The sequence below is a fragment of the Phymastichus coffea genome, unplaced genomic scaffold (assembly GCF_024137745.1).
Source record: "Phymastichus coffea isolate CEN01 unplaced genomic scaffold, Cenicafe_Pcof_1.1 PCOF00044, whole genome shotgun sequence".
NCBI lineage: Eukaryota > Metazoa > Arthropoda > Insecta > Hymenoptera > Eulophidae > Phymastichus > Phymastichus coffea.
This window is the reverse complement of record NW_026706855.1, coordinates 201,930-218,505: the sequence shown is the minus strand read 5'-3', so window position 1 is coordinate 218,505 and position 16,576 is coordinate 201,930. Positions and strand designations below refer to the sequence as shown.

Here is a 16,576-nt window from a genome sequence, read left to right as displayed (position 1 = left end):
ATGATTTTGAATAATTGAATCGACTGCGTTTAATTTTATGTCTGATTACTTAATCCGTAAGCACGCATATACATCGCCTCTGAAGCGTAAAGTACTCGCGTGCTTCATTCGAATGCTCGATGCTAGCGTCAGTGACCGAAATTGCAGCATATTGAGTTACCCAACCCTGGATGGAAAAACGCGTCTGGCTGCCTCGCGTTTTTTCAGCAGATGTTTCCGGTATTTTCGCTTTGCTTTATGAATGCAAAGACGTAGTGGATATTTATTAGCTTCCAGTAGTTGTATATCATCGTTATCCGCGTCAAACAAACTCTATATTCTATTCCAAAATTACATAATTGTCACGGCTCTTATTTACAACACTGGTTGGGAAATAACTTTAAATCTTCGATGGACAAAAATGACGATTAAGATGTGATTCGAATCGAATTAGATTGCCTGTATAAATTTAAAGGAAGTCGTAAAACGTATTCTCAGGAAGAAGCAAATGATTTGACAACAATTAAATCATTTTACATATATATTTCATGTATACAATTATCATGCGTAATTACTTAGCACTGTTTCAAATTATTGAATTCCATTTACGCAGATGTCCGAAACAATGCGACGTGCACATGGTATAATATTTACAAGTTTGAAATTCGCGGGCAAGAAACGTATAGTTGCGCAAGCGTAATAACGCCGGCAAATTGGAAATCCCCTAGTAAAAATTCTCCCTCTGTTCGCGGAGAGGGAAATGCGTCTGCTAGGTATCCGCCGCAACATTCATAAAATAGGCAAAAGAAAGGCAGAACATTTATAACCTCGCTGACTCGCTCTCACATACACACATATATGTATGTACGTACGGTTCAGTGTCAAATCCTGTATACATGTTATATCGCCTGCGCGCAGCCCATTCACGTTTTTTCTCATATTGCGCATCCGTCGCCCGCCTGCGCAAACCGAGACGGCTGCAAATCCGCATGTGTCGTGAGAGCAGCAAGAAGCACAGCTCACAAACTTACACTGTTCCGATTAAAAATGGAAGTTTGGCCTCGCCGCGACGACGACGACGACGACGTGGCGATGTGACGTGCAAGGTAATAGCTACGGCTCTCGCTCGCTCTCCGTCCCTCTCACACACTTTACTTCCTTCCTTTATTCACTTCCGCGCGCGGCGAGCACATCCGCCTCAGACAGAAAGAAAGAGAGACGGATCATATCAAACCAGACGACAACGCGGCGACGGCCAGTCGCACTCTCAGATGTGCCATCACTACGTTGAGTGATTGATTCTGTTTTGTTATTTTGGTTTCGTTTTGTGCGATCTGTGGTTATTGATCGGCCTTTTCTCCTTTTACTATTATTTTGAGTGTAGTCTTTCTATAGTTCTGTATTCTCTATTGTGAATATCAACTTTGTTTTTTTCTTCTATGTGTATGTATTATTCCAGCATTGTTTTTATTACGCTTATTGTTTTGTTTGTCGTACTAGAAACCAGTTATTGTTGATTCGTGTTGTTTTAGCTAAATTTTAATTGATATTAAGTGATAATTAATGGTAAGGTTGTTCTGATTTCGAGTTTGAAGTTGATTATCTTTGATCTAATACAATAAAATTTAGGATGATAGCTTAGTCACTAGATTATAACATTAATATTGTGATATTTGCAAATTGCTGTATAAGTGGTGTTGTCAATATTGTATTTTAGGGTAATTGTGATTGAAACCAGTCTTTTAAAATGACTTTTTTCAATTTTTTACAGAAGAGAAATCTCAGATTGAAGAGAATAAAAATATTACATTTGTTATGTGCCACCAAAAGAGATGCCATCAGAAATAGGCATCGAGGACATGTTGACTAGGCAGGATGATGAGACTAGAGAAGAATCTCACATGGAGACTGGGATTACTTCGTTGGATAACACCAGGCAGGAGGAAAGTAACAATTGTACAGAGACAGCAGAAAATGAAATAGCCAACACTAGAAATGATAACTATACCTACAATAATGCAGACGAAGCAAGGAATTTAGACAACACCTTGCAATCATTGAGCCATGAAAGCATAATTATGGAAAATGGTTCTAGTATCTGTGAGACTGTCAACGAAAGATTAAGAATAATGGAAAATGATGTAGAGAACAATGTGACTGAGTCATTGAGATGCGACTCTGAAACTCAGAGCAGTAGTAGTATTAGTAGTAATGTTGCATCTAGTGCAGTCAGTTCCACAGGCACAACCGATAATACAACGCAAACCTCATCGCAAGATACTCAAACTGATAATGTTCCACACCTACCTAAAGAGCCATCTAGAAAGAATTTCATCAGGTATCTTGAAAATAACTCAAACAATGCTGAAGGTTCTCAAACCATTTCTGCGGGTAGCTCACTGTATGACACAAACAGATCCAATGACACTGACTCAACAAGAATTGAGCCAAATGGTGATTCCATTGATGGCGCAGCCTCTTTACCATTGCAAATTCCTGTATTGGATTCTTCCTTGAATGAAGGATCTTCAACTTGTGATAATGACATTGTCCTGGTCAATAGAAATAAACCATTTCAGTTGCCAAGTTTGGTGAATCTTTACGAAGCAGCGGAGGCGCAGAGAGCTGAGTTTGAAGATCATGATGTTCTTAATGCTATGTCGTCCATGGATATTGATGCTGGTTTATTTGCAACTGGTGAGAACAATGGTTCTGATCCTGAATGCCAGCAGTCTACTGATTCAAGAAGAAATAGAAAGGTCAGTTAAAATATCCTATAGTTTAATATAAACAACATATATTTTACGAGACATTTTTGTCATTTTTAGAAAACAACAGATACAAATGGCCATGCGCCATGTGAAGGAGCCGAGTACTACCAGCTCTGGCGAAGTACTGGTGGTGTTTCCTCGTCAGACTTGGTTTACGATTCCGTATACCCCAACCCTCCTCCTCTACCTCCAAGAGCAGTTCATAAACCTCTACACAGAATGAACGCGCTCAAGTTGCCCAGACGGCATACGCAAAAACTTTCGGCTCCTCTACGCCCAGAAGACTGCTTTGGTTTTGAAATCGTCGATGTCGACGAAGCGTCAAATTTGAAGGTAAGTCAACGGGGGATCAATTTCCCCTTCAAAGAAACTGTTTCGATTAACCAATTTTTTACTACGATAATCGTATGACTGTACATTTAATGCTTGCAAAATTGACTCAATTAAATCACGCTTTATAACGCACGCCTTCCTGTCTGACTCAGCGCTGATTAATGTTACGAAAGCGTGTCAACGTTCGAATGCGCGAAAAAATTTTTTAGCGTGAATTCGAAAATTGAACTTTCTTCCTCTTGACGTAGATGAGAACAGCGGTGACAAAGAGTATAGCTCTGCTTAGTTCTCCGCGTTCACATCGTCCGGCTATTAGACCCGAAGTAGCTGGTACTAGTGGTCAATCGTCTACTTCATCCGAGTGTCCACCAACGCCAACCCATCGGCCGAAAGCTTTACGTCCTTTGCCCATGTGTCCTACTAGTTCTGCAGTGAATTCTACCGAAGAACCTTTACCACCTTGTAAGTTGATTTGATTAATGTAATAATTCCAATCTGCTACACGTTCATATAACTTAAATTTAATTTAGTCGATTAGGATTGTTACGTTTGAAAGATTTGTGCACATCGTAAAAATTTTTTTAAACTTGATAAGATGTCGCGCTTTGTAATGCAGTTCTTTGAAAAAGCCAATTGGTTCGTTTCTTGGTATTAAATTATCATAATAAGTTATGCTAATGATAAAGCGTCCTTGAACAGTACGAAAAAAAATTTTATTTTTATATACTTTTAATTGCTTTCAAGTTTTTCATTTAATTTTGCAAAACTCATATCATATAAAATTGCTAATATTACTTTGCCGAGAAAGTAAAATTAACAGTTTAAAAATATTGAATAATTAAATTGTTTAAACAAATACATCGTTAATACTTATTACATTGACAAAAGAAAACGCAGCGACCACTGGTAACGTTCGTTGCACTCGGTCTATTACGTGTTTATAAGCAAACAAAAAAATACAATGCAGGAAATACTCGCTTGGGATACCGATTTGTTAACATAAGTAAGTACAGTGTATAATAGAGGGACTCTAAATTCTCTCTCTGCGCCTGGATTAAATTACTCCGAAATAAAAAAAATTCACTCCAATATAAGTTTAAATGGTTTAATAGTGTTTATGTCGGAATAACAATTTATATATTATTAATAAGTAGTTTTAACAAATATTTTTTCTGATTGACAGCTTGGGAAGCCCGAATAGATAGCCACGGACGCGTGTTTTACATTGACCATATAAACCGTACAACAACGTGGCAACGCCCAGGTGAGCAAGTACAAGATTTATTTTTACATTTAATTAAATAAGACTAAGATTGAATATCAAAGAAATACTACTTGGAGTTTGCAGAGAATGGTGCCTTCCAATAAATATAAACACTGATTACTAAATCAATTAAGGCTACCATTCTCATCAAACTCCTTACCAAACAAGACATGATTACAGGTATATTGCACAAATTGAAAATAGATCTATTTTTTGTCGCAGGTGCATCGACGCGCAATGCCGGCTGCGATCTACGTCTCCAACAATTAGACCGTCGCTACCAAAGTGTACGTCGAACGATTTCTCGACCGGACAACATCGAGCGAGAAACTGTTGCAGCTGCCTCAGCCATCGCGATTTCTTCGAGTTCAAGCTCATCTCGTTCCGAAGCAGCTCAAGCATCACACGAAGCTTTCGATATCACCAACACGCCGACAGTACAGTTCCTTACAAGGCCGGATTTCTTCAATGTTCTGCACACGAATGTCGAAGCTATGGAGCAATACAATAGAAATACTAGTTTGAAGTATATGATCAGTAAGATCAGAAGGGAACCGAGATTGTTTCCTAGGTATGAGCATAATAGAGATCTTGTGGCGTTGGTCAATTTCTTTGCCGATCAGTCTAAGGAGCTGCCGGCTGGATATGAGTCTAAGCTCGATAGAACTGGCAAGGTGAGATACTTTATTTAATGCTTGAACTTGAATATTTCATGATAAAATTTGTTTATGATGAATATCTAAAATTATTCCAGAGATTCTTCATCAACCACGCTAGAAAAGCAACATCCTTCATCGATCCTCGATTACCTACCGAAGCAGCACATCCTCGCATGTTACTAGACGAAGCACCAATTCCACCACCTCGTCCACAACAGTCAATGACAACAACCGTCCCTGATATTCCAATCGCTTACAACGATAAAGTAGTCGCTTTTCTTAGACAACCAAATATTATTGATATTCTAAAGGAGAGGCATTCAGGACTCGCACAGAATATTTCACTCAGAGAGAAGGTCAACGCAATACGCATCGAAGGGACTTCCGCGCTTCAAAGATGGAGTCATGATGTACCCCTTGCTCTATTACTTAGGTAAATATTATGTGAATAATACTATGAGACCGTTAATTATAATTTTGCGAGAAAAAAAATGATAATTAGACAATTTATTAATTTAATTTTCTTTCTATTCATCTATATAGATTCTTAAAAGCAAGTACTTTTTCTTTCAGTTTGTTTGAACAAGAAATTATGTCTTACATACCGGGCAACGTTGGAAGGTCTCCAGTGAATAGTCCGCACGCATCACCGGGCTTGGCAAGAGCATCTGGACGAGCTCCAGCTCCTTACCGAAGGGATTTCGAGGCAAAGCTTAGAACGTTTTATAGGAAGTTGGAGAGTAAAGGTTACGGTCAAGGTCCTGGGAAACTCAAGTAAGATATATTAATGCAAATAGCAGTAACAATATCATAAGTTTTGAATAATAACACAATTTAAAATATTTCTTTTCAGATTACATATAAGGCGAGAGCATCTATTAGAAGACGCTTTTACTCATATAATGGCTGTGTCAAAGAAAGATTTGCAAAAGGGTAAACTCGTAGTGATGTTCGACCATGAGGAAGGTTTAGACTACGGTGGTCCATCTCGTGAATTTTTCTTCCACTTGTCACGCGAACTTTTTAATCCGTACTATGGTTTGTTTGAATACTCAGCCAACGACACCTATACCGTCCAGATATCTCCCATGTCCGCTTTCGTCGACAATTATCATGATTGGTTTAGATTTTCTGGGCGAGTTCTTGGTTTGGCACTTGTTCATCAATATTTACTCGATGTTTTCTTCACACGACCGTTTTATAAAGCTTTGCTAAGGATTACTGCCAACTTAAGTGATCTTGAAAGTTTGGATCAAGAGTTTCATCAGAGTTTGATGTGGATTAAGGAAAAAGATATTAGTATTGAGCCGCTAGAGCTTACTTTCTCCGTCACGGAGGAGTTGTTAGGTATGTAAATTTTTCATACTGATTAAGATTCTAGAATTAAATTATAATGTTGTAATATTAAGAAGATTTATTATTCTTGACGCTTAAAGGAAAATAAATTGATAAACGGAAGAACATTTATTATGTAAATACATTCAGAGCTTTAAGTTGTCTCAATATAATACAAACATACATAAAATAATCAGCAAAAAAGTAAGGAATGTTTTACGTTTGAACAGTATTTTTCAAAAATCTAACCTATAACAGCTGAATTCATGAAACAATTAAAAAATATGGAAGAAATTATTTGTATTAATTGATATTTATGTAATTTATTAAAAATAAAAATTCATGATTATTATTTGTAGGGCGAGTAGCAGAGCGAGAATTAAAACCAGGCGGTAGAAACATTCCCGTCACGGAAAAGAATAAAAAGGAATATCTTGAGCGAATCCTTCGATGGCGATTAGAACGCGGTGTCGCCGAGCAAACTGAATCTCTTGTAAGGGGCTTTTACGAAGTTGTAGATCCTCGACTAGTATCAGTGTTCGATGCACGAGAACTTGAATTGGTGATAGCTGGTGCTGCGGAGATTGATCTCAACGATTGGCGAGCACATACTGAGTATAGAAGTGGATACCACGACGCTCATCCTGTGATCGAATGGTTTTGGAGTAGTATTAGTCGGTTTACTAACGAGCAAAGGCTTAGATTATTGCAATTTGTAACTGGTACCTCAAGTATACCCTATGAAGGCTTTGCTGCGCTTAGAGGCTCTACTGGACCTCGCAAGTTCTGTATTGAAAAGTGGGGACGGCCAAATAGCTTACCTAGGTAAAAAAGAGCTATGGTTACATAATATTTGTACTAAATTTTAATTTCAATTATTAAAATATTGGTGATTCTATTTTCAGAGCGCATACGTGTTTTAATCGACTGGATCTTCCACCGTATCCAACGCCAGAAATTCTTTACGAAAAATTACTATTGGCGGTAGAAGAGACAAATACGTTCGGTATAGAGTAAGCTGTACTAGTTTTGAATGAGTTTTAAGGGTATATTACAATTTTTAATCGTAATCAAAAAGTCAAAATAATAATAAGACATTCTACTCCCGTACAATGTGTGATAGGTCAAACTATAACATCGGCATTTAATAGATTTTATTTATTTGCTAATTTATAGCGTACGATTTTTTTATCAATTTATAAATTTTATGGTGTAAAGAAATTTTAGCTTTTGGATTGCATAGTGAGAAATCAAAAAAATATATTTATGTCCATTATTTACGAATGATATGAAAACCGTCGTAACTTTTGTGTCCATGTAATCGTATGTATACCGTTGATTCCGAAATGCCTTGACAGAATTTGAAAAAATATTCTGACCGTTACACTGCCTTCATGTATCAGGGAAGATAATTAACAACGACATAAGTAAAATGACAAACAGAGAATTTGTAAAAAGTATGAAACTCGCAGAGTTCGACGAGATAATTTCGACGATAAAGGTAAAGGTTAAAAATAATTATTCAAAATACTAAAGATAGGCTACTCAGGAATATATATATATATATATATATATATATATATATATATATATATAATTGTAATTATATTGGCGCACTTAATTATGTATGTAAACTTATACATTCAGTCCTCAAAACTAGTCATCTAGCAGATAACGAATCTCTATGAAACTAATATAATATATTATTGTAAATATGAGTGATTGAACAAAAAAGTAAAAGTGCTCATCTGTGAGAGGACAAGTGTTGAGACGTTATTTAATTTTCTATTTTATTTATTGATTAGAATTATAATTTTTTGTATAACATCGATGTTTTAAATATATTGCTTCAATTGATTTTTATAATTTAAGTTGTTCAATTACCCAAGACTGATTTCTGTTTATAACTTATTTTTTGCTTTTAGCGTGTGTGTATTTTATATTGCATTATGTGTATTCCAATGTCTTGCAAACAATAATGTACGAGGATTTTATATGAGTGAAATTGATAAAAGAGTAAAACCAATTTTAAAAGAAAAAATTCTGATCTGTATAGATAAATACAAATACCATGTATTTTAATTGATCTGTAAAGATACCTTTACTACGAGTATTTATATAAAGAAAGAATATCCAAATGAATTTCACGAAAAATATAAGTGTATTTAACTATTACTGTAAAAAATTTTACAGTATTTTATAATTCGGTGTGCTTTTTATGTCCCAAAAATGAAAAATGATGACATAGAAAATACATTTTTGTACAATCATTCATATAATGAATTATCTTTGTGCGTTATGCATCAGTTATTTATAATATAGTTGAGTACATGATTCCAGTTTTGATGTATAACGATGTTAGATGCCGCCTCTTTTTTCTTGTTATTAAATAAAATAAATGATGCCTTTTGTTAAATAATTTTATTCATCACCTTTCATATTTACGCGGTAATCAATCTTCTTAATTATGATCATCATTAGTATTTGTGACAAAGGAATGTTTCTTTTCCAATTGAAATTAATATTTTTTTATTGAAATGAATAAATAAATAGTAAAAAATTAACAAAAGTCCCTAGGAAAGAATCATTCATTGGCATCTGGATTGAAGCTCTGATTAACTCACCAACACACGCAAACGTTCGCACAAAATCGATAAAGTGCACCGCAAGTCCGCAACATCCGCAATCACGTCGCTTTATGTCTACCTAAGGTTTTTATTCTAGTACAGTTCTAGTAGTGTTTGGCAGTGGCAGGTCATTACAAAGTGCAAAAGTGTATGAATGTGTGTGTGTGTGTAGCGAAGAACGCAAGTGGGAGTGCGTGCGTGAGCGTTCATAATTTTTTTAAATTATTCTGTCGCAAAACACCCTATCGTATATCTTTCTACAATTTTTGTAAATCTTCGCACCAAGTGTACATATACATATGTACTAAAGATAAAAGCATATCTGTATATAAGTAGCTTGCGTGTTCTTCCTGAGGTGCTATGCCGGCGACGCCCCATTAATCAGTACCTCAGGAGTATTAGTTAAACCGACCGTCGTTGAGAAAGTGGATCTGTGATTTGAGTGAGAATTCATTCGCCTCCAACGATTATCCACGAGAAAAAGCAGCATCATGGATAATAATGGCAGAAAAGTCATCGTTTGCGACAATGGCACAGGGGTAAGGTTATGTTATCCAATAAGTGTGCGTGTGTAGTTCGCCTTTGGATTGTTCCAAATGATGTGACTCATCCTACTTGCAATTTTTTATGTTCTTTTTTTACTGTAGCCGTACCTATCTCTTTAATAGCATTATTAATTTTATATTTTTAACTTTATTCACGTTTTAATTTGAAACATTTTTTTACTCTACTTAAAATGTAAACAAAGATTGATTTTTAGAAATTTTGTTTTACTTTTGGAAGAATTAATCATTTAGAACTTTTCATTCCTGGATAAAGTTGTAATTTCATTCAAAATTTTGTTTGGCAAAAGATTTTGCAAGCATAAATTATATTTTTCTTACACATAAGCCCTGTCTGATCTAATTTTATTCTATTCTGCTAAGGCAAATAATGAAAAGCTGAATCAGCTATAGCAATTATAATATGCTATATTTATCTAAATATTACTTTATATTACAATTAATTATAATCATCATTTTTGCATTTATCTGTATCTATTATACATTTAGTTATTAGTACCTAATATATCATATGATTTTTAGTTTGTCAAATGTGGCTATGCAGGAGCCAACTTTCCAGTACACATATTTCCATCGATAGTGGGACGACCAATCATTCGAGCAGCCAACAAGATTGGAGATATTGATGTTAAGGTGAGATATCTACCAATTAAGAGTGTAAGATAAACAAATAAAAGGAGTACATCTTTCATGACTTATTCGAACAAGATGTCAAATTATCTAAAAAATAACTTATACTAATCTTGGTGTATTCTGGGATTTGTTGTATGCATCAAAAAGTTTTAATTGCGGTATTATTATATATTTTCAGCAAGAACTTTGTGTCCGTGTAAGTTGATTTCTGGATTCACACGTGATGTCATGCACTGATAAGAAAAACTCGGTTAATGAAAAAAATCTAGTGATGCACCCTCGCACGCTTGCAAATTAGAATAAAAAAGAGAAATAAAGAGCGAGTGAGATAACAATCTATCAAAGAATTTTCACCCTTTTTTCCTTGTGACATTCAGACCATTCTAATAAGCTAGTTGATCATGTCGTGCGTTAGTGCATTATTAAGCTAACAAAAAAATAATAAAACTTTGATTTGTGAGAGAACTAACACACAACCCCTTGAGCGAATAATACCGCCAGTGTCCCTGTAAGTTTTCTCTTTGAGCGTGCCTAATAGTATAATATTTTTTGTATGTTGCGTGCTTGCCTATATGCCTCTGCTAGGAAGTGCTTGAGATGCCTGTAAGTCTAAAATGCATTTTTCGTCATTGATAGTAGAACATCTACAGATAAAATTCAATATACAGTCATTTGATTCAGTTTAGTTATGAAATAGATTGTTGTTCAGTGTTTGTGTTGTGGAATCATGACTCGTGCTCTCTAATTTATTTAGAGCAAGATAATCGTTTATCAATTTTTTCTGCAGGATCTTATGGTTGGCGAGGAGGCTAGCAAATTACGATCTATGCTGGAAATCAATTATCCAATGCAAAATGGCATTGTTAGGTAAACAGAAAATTAATTTGTACACATAATTTTTAAGCATATCCATATTGAAAATATTAATAAAATTTTAGAAATTGGGAGGATATGTGCCATGTTTGGGACTATACTTTTGGTCCAGAAAAAATGAATATCGATCCAAAAGAATGCAAAATTCTGCTAACAGAACCACCAATGAATCCAATAACAAACAGGGAAAAAATGATAGAAGTATGTCAATCTGATACCTTGAAACTCTTCAAACCTAAACCTTGTTTCTATATTTTAGAATTGCTATTTCGTACCCACTAAAAAAACTATATATATGTATATATATGTATATATATATATGTATATATATATACATATATATATTATATATATATAATATAAATATATAATATAAATATATATATATATAATATAAATCAATTTGCAGGTAATGTTTGAGAAATATAAATTTGCTGGAACATACATTGCAATCCAAGCGGTTCTAACATTGTACGCTCAAGGTTTGATAAGTGGAGTCGTTGTTGATTCGGGTGACGGTGTGACTCACATATGTCCAGTTTACGAGGAATATGCTTTGCCGCATTTAACACGAAGACTTGACATTGCTGGACGCGATATAACTATGTACCTTATCAAGCTGCTTCTGCAGCGTGGCTATGCCTTCAATCATTCCGCGGATTTTGAGACTGTAAGAATGATAAAGGAGAAACTTTGTTATGTTGGTTATGATATTGAGACAGAAGAGAAATTAGCACTAGAGACTACTGTGCTAGTAGAATCGTATACGGTAACGCAGTTTTTTTTTATTGATTGAAAGTTTGATTTGATATAATTTTACTAATTCTTATATTTAATGATAGCTACCGGACGGACGAGTGATAAAGGTTGGTGGTGAACGGTTTGCCGCGCCCGAGGCGCTATTCCAACCGCATTTGATTAACGTTGAAGCCCACGGCATCGCTGAGTTGGTTTTCAATACCATTCAATCGGCCAATATTGACATGAGGAGTGAACTTTATAAGCATATTGTACTTAGTGGTGGTAGTACTATGTATCCTGGTCTACCCTCGAGACTTGAGCGAGAAATTAAGCAACTGTATCTGCAACGAGTATTAAAGAATGATATCACAAAGTTGAACGTGAGTAAACTTGACATATCTTCTAGCTTGTCAACCTGAATATGATAAAATCATGTACTGAATGAATGAAGCATTGAAAAATAGTATAATTGTGTTTTTGTCATTAATAAAAAAAATAACGAATTGAATAGTTATAAACTTTCGTCCGTTGTTTTCAGAAATTTAAGATAAAAATAGAAGACTCGCCAAGAAGAAAAGATATGGTGTTCATTGGTGGAGCCGTATTGGCGGAAATCACTAAAAACCGCGATAATTTCTGGATTATGCGCGAAGAATACGAAGAGAAGGGACTGAATGTAATAAAGAAATTAGGCTCACGTTACGCATGAAACTAACCGTCCTGATTATGTGAAACAAGCGCATTTACTAGTGTTTAGAGAAGCAACAGAAGTGTAAAGGAAATGCGTGTATTCGAGTATACGTCGATGGACAAATAGGTGCAAATATACCGAGCGTTTGCTCAGCCGTTTAATCTTGATGCGTGAATAAACTAGTAATTTATAATCGTAAACGCTCAAACAAAAAAATACAGTTATATCATAAGAAAATCCACTTTTGTTATATACCCAAAAATCTATGTCGGTGTCGAGAACCAATGTATAACATGTTCGCTGATCGAAATGTATTTAAAACAAAGTGATGAATTTTTCATCTATTGATATTTTTGTTTTCTCGGCTCTTACTTTTGTAAATATGAACTCTTTTATTTAAAAAAAACTATTCAAAATCATGTCTGTCCAAATTATTTATTGAATAAACCAATCATCATTGTAGATTATTTGTTTTGTGCTCATGCGTTAAAACAACTTTTGGGAACAAAGTTAACTAATTACTTGTTCGGCGAACAATAGCAATCAGTAAAAAGTTTTTTCTTACTGCCAAAATAGTATCGCACAAAATAGAAACTATTATAATCACTACGAATGAAAAAGCACAAAATGTTGCTCGCAAAGAAACAAATCATAAGTTTTCTGGCAATTTTCCTGCCACGTGCGTCATCATGCGCAGTCGCACTTGCCCGTTCACAATGGAACTTCTATGTTACACACGGTAGTATTGATAGCGGCAAGTAGTTAATGTTGTTCTTTCGCGCCGAAGAAAAATCTCTTTAAGGGGCAATGCTGATAAAGCGTGAAGTGACAGTGGCGATGAGTAGTGCAGTGGGCGTCAGAGTTGCCAGCAGGTAGTTAATTGACGAAGAAGTATTGTCACGTCTGCCAGGATATGCCACCGATCCGTGACTCCAACACCGACAGACCGTAAGACACGTTTTATTATCTACTTTTCAGTCACGTCAAATTTGTGTTCTGCCCTCTGACTGTCGGTTATTTTTCGACCGTCGTTATTACGGCATGATTGTTCGGAATTCGTTTGCGATCTTAAGTTTCGTCATATGTTGCCCGACGGAATTTTCGCGGGCAAAAATGCGGTTACGTAAATATAGGTAACACACCGAGTGCTTTACGAGTCTATCCTACTTATTCTCGTTGGTGTGGAAAGTATTCTCGTTCGTCGTCGAGTTTCTAGGTATGCGGCTGCATTGTGCGCAAGCTTGCTGTTCTTGCAATTTAATATGCATTTGTTTGACAGCACTCCGATGGTTTACATTTTTAAAGCGATTGAAGGGTTTTTTGGAGCAATCAGCTGATCAAGTGGGTTGCTCCAAAATGCCTTGTAGTTAAGATCGCATGCTTTCAGATCGCATACATGACAACAATTTCAACGCGTCGAGGTGCACGCGAAATTTCTTTTCAAATACTCGAGAGAATTATGGTAGGCAGAATTTTTCTCTTTCGAGGACAAAATATCTATAGCACGAAGTTTGGTTTTCTAATCTAACCTATAACATTGAATTCTACGTCTATGTGCACACAGATATTTCCATTTGCCCTATTTCCCGACTAGCAGTTAGTACGATCGATCAAAGCTGCGTGTCGCATGGAAAAAAACACCCTCGTGTAAATAAATATATATGTATATATTTCATATCGCATTGTTTCCAAAAACTGCCTCACGATAACAAACATTGCATCATGCGTTGCTCCATTGGCGCAGGTCCGGTGTCGAATTCCTGTTTGCCGCGGTGTCGGGAGTAGGCGCAGGCTGCTTTACCAATCCTATCGACGTGATAAAGATACGTCTGCAGCTGCAAGGCGAGCTGGAGGCAAGAGGCACTTACAAGAAGATCTATCGCAACACCTTCCACGCGGCTTACTTGATCGCCAGGTACGAGGGTCTGTTCGCCCTGCAGTCTGGCATCGCGCCGGCGCTCATTTTCCAAGTGTTCCTCAACGGCACGCGACTGGGCAGCTATCACTTTGGCCGACGCTATGGAATCACGCTCAACGAGGAAGGCGAGACGAGCGTCATTAAAACGGCGCTGTTCTCCGGCGTCGCCGGCGTCACTGGTGCGGTCGCCGGCAGTCCCTTTTATCTCGTAAGTAAGCTCGAATCTCATCCCTCAACCTCACCACTGGACAGTCGTCTCTCTCATTATTCCGTTCTCGTTTCTTGTCGTTTGCGCAGGTGAAGACGCAACTACAGTCGCAAGCTGCGAAGGGCATCGCAGTCGGATATCAGCACCACTATGCCGGCACATTCGACGCTTTCCAACATGTTTGGCGCGAAGGTGGTTTTTATGGCTTGTACCGTGGATGGTACGCCAATTTGCCAAAGACGTTCATAGGCTCTGCCACGCAACTCACGGTCTTTGGCCTCGTCACCGATTTCCTTAGGCCCTTCGAGGTACGCTCTTGTACTCACTTTTGAAACACTCGAAAGCGTAATTTTTCAGCTGTGCCCCCTCCCTTCCCCATAATATCAAAGAACTAATGGAAAGTTTGCGTCAACCCAAACTATCCTTGTGCTGGCTGAACTTGAGTTTATTTCCACCAATAGATTTGCGTGCTTCTGTTTTTAGACATTCGCAAAACAACCGTTACTTTTGACGTTTGTCGGATCGCTCATCAGCGGATGCTGCTTAGCAGTAGTGATGCAACCGTTCGACGTAATATCCACGAGACTCTACAACCAAGGTAGTTGGTTTTTGTTTTTCGTCAAGTAACTTTAAGCGAGAACTCACTGAGTGCTTTTCTCTTGCTCGCAGGTACTAACGTCAATGGCCAGGGTGTTTATTACAACGGCTTGTTCGATGCCTTGTACAAAGTATTCAGGATCGAGGGAGTTCTAGGCCTGTACAAAGGCATCTTTCCGACTCTAATGAGAAGCGCGCCTCACGTTGTCTTGTGCCAAGTTTTTTACGAAAATCTTGCACAGCTTTACGATAAATACTACAAAGTTCCAAGATGATCGGCATTATAATAAAATATAGCTTATACGGTACAATCGTGCAGAAGTAGAATTACCTCGAATTTCAAATTCTCTCGGTTTAACTAGAGAAATGAGACCTTACATAGTTTTTGAATGTCATTGTTGGACATGGCTGCAGTAATTATTGCAGATGATCGTAAATTGAATTTAATTAAAGATAGTTCTTCGCAGACGCATGCTCAGCATTCAATAAAAACTGTTTGAATTCAGTGATTGTAATCGATTTTGTTCTAGTATTTACTGGTATTTACTATCTCAATTTACTTATTTATGAAAAATACATTTTAAGCATTTTAAAGTTATCATAATTCTAATTGTTGATAGCGCGTTAATTGAGCATCATGTTAATAATTTGTTATTATTTACTCACTACAGAATAAAATCGCACGATATCATACTTATATTTCAATTCATTAGCCAGTGTTCATCTTGCTGGTCTTACCGATTAATCACATCTTTGATGAGAAACTTTCCTTCCAAAAGAGCAATATTTCAATACGCGAAAGAACGTAAAAGTAATGTAGTCACGACTATTAGTCGTTGATGTTTTCATATCGGCAGCTATTCTAAAAATAATAAAAGAATTTATTCATGTTTCGCAAAACTGTTGGAAGCTCTCAAGTATGTTGTTGATCTTTTTGAAATTATTTGAATGAAGCTAAAAAAGAGAATATCCACTGTTTTCTTTCTTTCGTTGTGCCATAGAACGTCAATACGTAACATATGTTACAATGTCTTTTATGGGCAGTGCCACTACGATTCGTTCTAGGTATTCGCTGATAATGAAAAGCGACGACAGACGAACGGATATCAGTCGGACAGATTTTTATAGAAAAAATCTCTTTTTAAATTGGTAGAGTGGACCAATGGATCTAATGGACCACAAGTAAAATCTGACATTTCTGCTTTGTATGGTGATATATTTTTATTAATGTTTTTCTTTTGGCCATTGTTGTTGTAGATTACGTCAACGTATAAGCAACTATGTGTAATGCATTATTTGCCAGTTTTTTCATACATGATTTTTTAACTAAAAAGTTCTATATTTCCTGATTATTTTTAACTTTTCATTCATAACAACCGTAGAC

The 16,576-nt window shown here is 36.3% G+C and overlaps 3 protein-coding genes and 1 long non-coding RNA gene across 11 annotated transcripts; 3 read left to right on the top strand and 1 right to left on the bottom strand.

The window, feature by feature from the left end:
• The first annotated feature begins 948 nt into the window (after nt 1-948).
• Nucleotides 949-7,887, top strand: LOC131664699 (E3 ubiquitin-protein ligase HECW2). Of its 4 annotated transcripts, XM_058935997.1 has the most exons (12): nt 1,141-1,265; nt 1,751-2,317; nt 2,396-2,738; nt 2,808-3,083; nt 3,332-3,545; nt 4,267-4,347; nt 4,570-5,021; nt 5,102-5,439; nt 5,580-5,780; nt 5,860-6,353; nt 6,701-7,166; nt 7,247-7,887. In XM_058935997.1, exons 2-12 carry the CDS (start codon nt 1,812-1,814, stop codon nt 7,356-7,358), a joined length of 3,483 nt encoding a protein of 1,160 aa, XP_058791980.1. In that variant the 5' UTR covers nt 1,141-1,265; nt 1,751-1,811; the 3' UTR covers nt 7,359-7,887. The 4 variants fall into 4 exon arrangements, with proteins under 4 accessions (XP_058791978.1, XP_058791980.1, XP_058791977.1 ...); XM_058935995.1 differs by lacking the exon at nt 1,141-1,265 and adding an exon at nt 949-1,085 and having other exon boundaries at nt 1,751-2,738; XM_058935994.1 differs by having other exon boundaries at nt 1,751-2,738.
• LOC131664703 (uncharacterized) lies at nt 6,863-14,308 on the bottom strand. Of its 2 annotated transcripts, none has more exons than XR_009301964.1 (3): nt 14,174-14,308; nt 7,068-7,162; nt 6,863-6,985 (listed from the first exon to the last, which is right to left on the bottom strand). It is a non-coding gene; the product is annotated as an uncharacterized LOC131664703 (long non-coding RNA). The 2 variants fall into 2 exon arrangements; XR_009301963.1 differs by lacking the exon at nt 14,174-14,308 and adding an exon at nt 8,966-9,087.
• Nucleotides 9,106-12,944, top strand: LOC131664700 (actin-related protein 2). 4 transcript variants are annotated; one of them, XM_058935998.1, is made up of 9 exons: nt 9,106-9,507; nt 10,054-10,164; nt 10,343-10,360; nt 10,750-10,767; nt 10,952-11,031; nt 11,103-11,238; nt 11,447-11,806; nt 11,880-12,158; nt 12,317-12,944. In XM_058935998.1, the coding sequence occupies exons 1-9, from the start codon at nt 9,460-9,462 to the stop codon at nt 12,485-12,487; spliced, it is 1,221 nt and encodes a 406-aa protein (XP_058791981.1). In that variant the 5' UTR covers nt 9,106-9,459; the 3' UTR covers nt 12,488-12,944. The 4 variants fall into 4 exon arrangements, with proteins under 4 accessions (XP_058791981.1, XP_058791983.1, XP_058791982.1 ...); XM_058936000.1 differs by lacking the exon at nt 10,343-10,360 and having other exon boundaries at nt 9,108-9,507; XM_058935999.1 differs by lacking the exon at nt 10,750-10,767 and having other exon boundaries at nt 9,108-9,507.
• LOC131664702 (solute carrier family 25 member 35-like) lies at nt 13,068-15,982 on the top strand. The gene is made up of 5 exons (XM_058936002.1): nt 13,068-13,417; nt 14,214-14,595; nt 14,685-14,903; nt 15,079-15,193; nt 15,265-15,982. The coding sequence occupies exons 1-5, from the start codon at nt 13,383-13,385 to the stop codon at nt 15,465-15,467; spliced, it is 954 nt and encodes a 317-aa protein (XP_058791985.1). The 5' UTR covers nt 13,068-13,382; the 3' UTR covers nt 15,468-15,982.
• Nucleotides 15,983-16,576: the final 594 nt, after the last annotated feature.